General features: G+C 42.7%; 1 protein-coding gene across 3 annotated transcripts in view; it reads right to left on the bottom strand.

Moving 5' to 3' along the window:
* The window catches only part of COL14A1 (collagen type XIV alpha 1 chain), a 266,741-nt gene that overhangs the window by 104,374 nt on the left and 155,662 nt on the right, over positions 1 to 6,705 (bottom strand). For all 3 annotated transcript variants that reach the window (XM_019528109.1, XM_019528108.1, XM_019528110.1), the window contains 3 exons: positions 6,319 to 6,442; positions 2,984 to 3,127; positions 796 to 960 (listed from right to left, as the gene is read on the bottom strand). In XM_019528109.1, the coding sequence (XP_019383654.1) occupies positions 796 to 960; positions 2,984 to 3,127; positions 6,319 to 6,442 (433 nt within the window). The remainder of the gene's footprint in view (positions 1 to 795; positions 961 to 2,983; positions 3,128 to 6,318; positions 6,443 to 6,705) is intronic.

Raw genomic sequence — 6,705 nt, 5'->3', positions numbered from 1 at the left:
TCTGATCACTTAAACCAGTTTATGTGTAAAGTCTGTCCCTAGCCAATGGGATGTAATGAGAATGTATGTATCAAAACATGTGGATTGTGCCCTCCAAGCTGTAGGCCCTGGGCCAACACCTCTTTCTTCTCCTCTGCTCAGAAATGGTCTAGAGCAGAGGTTCCCAAACTTTTTCTTATTGTGTACTGCCTTCCAGATTTACCAGCTGCCCATATACCCCCACCAGCATACATTTTATATTTTAAGGGATTAAATGCCAATTATAATGAAAATTAAACCTGCCGTTACACAATTTCTCCTGTGTACCCCTCAGAGATGTCTTGTGTATCTCCAAGGGTATGTGTATCACAGTTTGGGAACCCCTGGCCCAGAGAATGATATCTGTATGACTGAAGAATTGCCAGAATTGTGGCAAGAAAATGCTTCTCCATGTTTCCCTTCTGGGCTACAACTTTTTCAGTCTACATGTGACAAATACACAGGAACTTGGTATGTTGTGAATATATTTTACAGATGTGATTTATGTAATAATAAATTCAGCAACTTTTTCTCTCATAAAAAGGTAAAGTTCTGTATGAAATAAAAACTTAGAACTTATAGACCAAGTTCTGCTCTCATTTATACTGTTGTAAACCCAGAGCAAGATTTTTGCAGTCAGTAATATTGTAACTATCTTCAATCAAAAGTATTGGAAAATTCACCTTTTCAGGATTGTAACATCAAAATGTAGAATATAAATATATTTAGTAGCTATTTTATGTTACATAGGAGGAAATGAAAATCAAAATGGCTCACTTGCTGATGCAGTTTCACAGACAAAAGTGATCAACTCATCTTCAATCTTCTTAAAGGCATCAAAATCATCCACAAAGAAGACATGTCTTTCACTGGGCTTGCTGCCAATATTAACTAACTCTGAATAGTCAGCATCTGCCACACCAATAGCAAAAATGCTGAAGCCTATAAAGGAAAAAGGAACATTCTTGCAATTAGTTCAAAATGTAGAAATAAAATTTAGAAAACACAAAGACAATATTTGGTTTGGCCTCTTTCCTGGCTAAATGCAAAAATGGAAAATGTCTGAATCATTTTTCTAAAACAGAAAGGAAAAGTCACACGTGTACCCCAAGTAAAGTCAATACACTCCATACTCAGAGCAAGACTTTTTGCATCATTTTTCTTTTTTATTAGGAACACTTACTCTGGTAGTTTAAGCATATGCTTCAGTACAATTTACTCTGATGTCACCTTAGCAAATGTTCAGGTGTTGCTGAATAGGGAAGGGTTTACTCACAATGTTTAAGCATGTATTTTAGTATTTTGATGAACACAAGACTACATAGAAAGTAACAAAAGAGCCCACAATTGTAGTCTATTATAAATACAAAGGCCAGAAATTAAATTTCATGCTATTCTTTTACAGATTTCATTCTATGCAACATACTAATTGGGGTTTTAAACCTGCTGCTGCCTCACCCATAAACATTCCTGTTTATAAATATTTTAGTTAACTAGGGATTAAACATCACCTGTTTAATCAGGTATGCCTGATTAAACAGGTAGTCCTGCTCCACCTATTATGCCCAAGCCTGATTTGGAAGGTATCAGTGGGAAAGGCACCTGATCCTACACTTGTTAAGAGGAGCTGTGATTATGCACCAAAGCATTTCCTAATGTTTTCTTTTCCACATACGATCACAGAAACAACTTAGTATATTGTCTGGAATCCTGGCAATGGATATATTGTTCTTATATGGCTTGATCTATGACCAGCACTAGGTAATAGGAGACTTCCCTTTGACATTGAGGGGTTTGGACGATATCCAGAGAGATACCTAAAACCTCTTCAGCCCTCCAGGAGCAGGACTCCTAGCAGGGACCCCATCCCCCAGAACTCACTTCCCTCATAGATGCACACGTGTTCAGTATAATAATAATTCATAATGTTTACATTATGATAGGACCTCTTTGTGGTAGACACACTCTATACATGTAATTAAAAGTATGTTTCTGCTCTCAGCTGCTACCAAGCTAAACAGATCAATCTCTCTCACTCTCTCTCTCACACACTCACACAAAAGCAGAAGGAAAGAGAATTGATTTGCCTGAGGTCCCATAGAGGCAACAGCAGAACCCACATCTCTTAACTCTCATTTCATGCTCAATATCCAACACGTTGTGCAAAAGACATGGGTAGACAACTAGACTCAGTTGAGGGATCTTATTTTTTTCATTGAGTTCTAAATGCTATTTAATAGCAATGATCCCATAACTGGCACATTTTAGAAATAATTTAATAAATGGTTCATATCCACAAACAAATATATACAGACATATCTGACTTTTGTCATTCTGCTTCTCCAAAATCCTGGCCCTTTCTTTGTTCTCTTGCTGAGTCATAAACTGTTAGTCAATTTGTGGGCAGGGAGCTTATCTGTGCTGCGGTGCCTAGTCCATTTTGGAATATGACACAAATCTCAATAACAATAACTAGATAATTAATAATCTAATCATCATGTTCATAAATGACAGCAGTAGATAATATAAACTCTAACATGGGGAGTAAAATATCCCTAAGATAATTATTGTAGATAAGTAGTAGATCAGGAGCAACATATATGAAAGCTGCTTCAAAAGGTCTCCTGTCTGTAAAGATATAATCTTTCAGATTGCCCTTAATTGTGAAATTACAATTCATGCATGATAATATAGACTCTACAGGCATTTGAACAGTCCTGTTGACTGCTGCATGATTTTAAATGACCCCACCAAATGAGCCAATAATAAAAAATATATAAAATACTAGTCAATCCCTGGCAAAATTCTTAGTTTCCTAGGGTTGCTATCTGGTTTCTACTCACTAGGATTAAAATTATAAGGCCTTCTGGGGTAGGAAATAGCCTTAGCTTGTGTCTGGGTTTAACCACAATAGCTTAGGAGGAGAAAAATGAAAATGCAAACATTTCCCGTTATAGCACGTTACCATCTAGTTGCATATCTCTGGAAATTTTGTTCACATCATCTTGTGATCGTCCATCAGTAATGACCACCAAAACCTTTGGGATGCCCCTTCTTATGCCTGAATCAAGGGTAAACAAAGCTTCCCGTGCATGCTTAATTGCTTTGCCTGAAATGAAGGAAATAGGCAACATAATAGCAGTATAGAAAGAAGCTGGTTCCTATTAGCTTTTCAATTAAAGCATTAAATATAGATAAAAGAGCAAAATGCCATATAAATTATTAGGTCACGATTTTCAAAAGCATTTACATAAAGTTGGAATTAGATGCTGTAATAAGTATCCTGAAATTGAAAAGGTGCTGAGCACCCATTAACAAACTGATTTTGGGAGGAGCTACTCTGCACTTCAGAAAATTAAACCAGTTATTTAAAAGTCTAAATGTGGATTTAGGATCCTTATTTTGAATCTAGCTTTTGAAAATGTCAGTCCTGGGCTTTGGTGTCTTTTGTCTTCTTAGGTTTAGAAGACTATCTAGCCAAATCTTGTGCCCTAAACCAACATCAAAAACAGCCTTGGCTTGAAGACTGTCTCTGGTAGTCAGGCATGATAAAATCCTTCCTGCCCAGGTCACAGGGCAGCAGATAGAGTACCTTTAGTTAACAAATACCAATGTAGCATTTTCTGTGGTAAATGGAAATATGGAAACTCTGGTCAGAACAGTAAGTCAACACAATGCAATGCAGATGCAAGATATTTTTGTGTAGCCTAAGAATCATAAGCCACATGGCCCTGAATAAAGAAAGATTTTAAGTCTAAGGCTGTCAAACAATTAAAAAACTTGATTGTGATTAGTTGTGTGATTAAAAAAATTATTTACAATTAATCACGTTTTTAATCGCACAGTTAAAAACTCAACTTTATGCATAGAAAAACTTAAAATTATGCAAGTACTTTGTATGGTTGTGGAGTGGGTGTGGGGTTTTGTGGGGGCCGTGGGTGTGTGTGGGATTTGTAGCCTGGGGAGAGGGGGTCCCCACATGTCTTGGCAAGATGCTGGGTATTGTGGGTCAGGACTAAGGGGAAGCAGCAGGGCTTGGGGGCTGTGGCTTGGAAATGATGGGCAGGAGCAGGGCATGGGCATATTACCACCCCCACAAGTGTCCTCTTTTTTGAAACTGGAAATATGGGAACCCTACAGGAACACAACCCAGCAGCATGTAGAGCAGCACTCAGCAGGTAAGTCTGTGGAGAAGGAAGGGGCAGGGTGTGCAGATTGAGGCCACCATGGTAAGGGAGGGAGTGGGGTAGGAGTTGGGTTGAAAGGGGGCATGGGGCCAGGGTGGGTCATGTGATGGAGCTGTGGGAGGCTTGTCCAGAAGGGGCAGCGTGGGGGGTGCAGCCCCATCCAATGCTGCGCATTCCCTGCTTGCCCAGAGGCAGGAGGCACAACATAGTGTTGTGCGGCTCCCAGGGCAAAAGCACAGCAGGGCACAGAGCCCCAGCCTGCAGCAGGTAGCCCACCTCTGCCCCAAGCACAAATCCAAGGGGGCACATGGCATTCTGTATCTTCCCCAGGAATGCACGCAACAGTGGAGAGCTGTGCCTGCCCCCCCCCGGATTAGCCTCCAGCAGCTCTGTCCCATGACCTGCCCTGTCCGTGGGGCCCCATTCACCCAAGCCCCTGCCCCTGTCCCACTCCCTCTCTCACTGTGGGGGCCTCAATCGGCCCCCCTTGTCCCTTCCCTCTCCCCCCTGCCCCTTCCCCTCCACAGACTTACCTTGTTAGGTGCTGTTCTACATGCTGTCGGGTTGCCTTCCTGGCCACGTGCAGGCTGCGGCTCCTCATGTATTTGTGTGTATGTGACTGTGTGTCTCTTCCCCCCTGCCCCCGCTTTCCTGCTGCAGCAGCCCCAAGCCCACACCCAGGTTGCCCTGTAGTCCTCTGCACAGCCATCACTGCCCTACTGGGCAGCCCAGAGGCAGCAGTGGTAGCAGCAGAGTGGAGCCCAGGTGCAGGCTCCAAATCTACGTGCACGCTTAACACATTAAAGAGCTACCCTGAGAACATAAATGCAAATATAATATTCCCAGTTATCAGTCCTGCTATTCCCCCAATGAAAAATACACTCTCTTCTAGGACATAACTCTCTTCACTCATAGGGTGCTTATGGATGTTTGGGGAGGTAAGGGGGAGGTTAGATTGTGTTAAAAAGGGCCACCCAGTCTAACTTAATTTGCCCAGGTATGGACCTTATACTTAGATCCCTAGTCAGGTTGACCTAAGTGCAAACTGCACAGATGATCAGGACAATTAGATCAGTCTAAAAATGGCCAACTCAATCCAAATTAACCCTACCTCTGAGGTAGTCTCATTTAGATCAGGTTGGCCATTTTAGTTCATTCTAACTGTCCTGAACTATTGTACAGTTCTCAGTGCAGCCCCAGGACCGGGAAAGCCCAGCAATTGGCCCTAGCTCCAGGGCTGTACTTCGCCTACCTCTTCCCTAGCACCAGACTATTTTGTAGCTCCCCAGCCCCAGCCCCCACCTCCTGATGGACAACCCCTCACTGCATGGGCCAGCCAGCACCCTCCACCCCTAAGCCCGCCAAACTCCCCATACCACAAACTACTCCAGGTGCTGGTTTTACTGTTATTCACTAGTGCTAGAATTAAGGAAGTAAGTCTGAGTCAGGGGAGGGATGGGGGGTGTTGGTTCACCAGGGGGTCATGGAGCTAAAAACAGCACGTGGTCTGGGGGGGAGGGGGATGAGAGCTCTCCAGCCCCCTAAAGCCCCCAGCAGACCCTGCTAGTCCCCCTGATTCTGCCTGCCACCCAACCCCCTACCCCCTCCCAGAGACTGCTTGATCCCCTAATCCCTCAAGCTCCACCCCCTCCCCCGTGCTAGCTTCCCCATGCAAACTTACCTTAGATTGGGTGGCTATTTTTAATTTAATGTAACCCCCCTAACCTTGCTAAATGTTTGTACACACCCATAGTGAGATCCTCCTTTTTACCTGCCTAAATGTCCTGCAAATCCCTCACACTATCTCATTCTCCTATCTACCAACACATATCCACATTACTGCCCATTCCAATCCTTAAAGTAATTTGCCACCTCCCTTCAGCTGGCCCTTACAGCTTGATCAAAGCCCAGAAGAGAAAATGCAGATCATGTGAGAGCTGCAGCAAACCAAAGTACTCTAGATGGGTGGGAGTGGGGCATTTCAGCATCCTGCTTTGCTTTTTCACTGCATAAATTGCCTGTCCCCATATTTTATCACAGCTATATCCTGGTAAAACACTTGGCAAACAGAATTGGAATAAGAAAATATTTTACAGCCTGGGACCTCTCTCACCTGTTTTGGTATTTCCTCCCTTATATGCTATCTGCTGAATGGCCTCAAGAAGAGTTTCTTTTGTTTTGTAGGCATTCAGTTTAAATTCCGTCCTGGGATCATCACTGAACTGTGCTATTGCAACCTGTACAAAGAAGGCATGTTAGTTCCTAAATGCTGCCCTGGGCAGAAACCAGGGCAAGTGACTCAATTCATTTAAAAAGTGAATTATCTTGAACTTCTAATCTGCCTATACATTGAAACCAAAACTTTTAAAGTAAAGTTTAATTTTATTCTCTGAAGCTTTGGCAGCCAGCTAACACTTTGTGGTTTCACTGGGTGTGTCTACACGTTCATTAATGCACTATAGTTACTAGGTATCCAGGTTGTAGCTGTATTGATTCAGAG

Source organism: Gavialis gangeticus, unplaced genomic scaffold (genome assembly GCF_001723915.1).
Source record: "Gavialis gangeticus isolate Ggan-Ray unplaced genomic scaffold, GavGan_comp1, whole genome shotgun sequence".
In the NCBI taxonomy this organism is placed as follows: Eukaryota; Metazoa; Chordata; order Crocodylia; family Gavialidae; genus Gavialis; species Gavialis gangeticus.
This window is presented reverse-complemented; position numbering and strand designations above follow the sequence as displayed.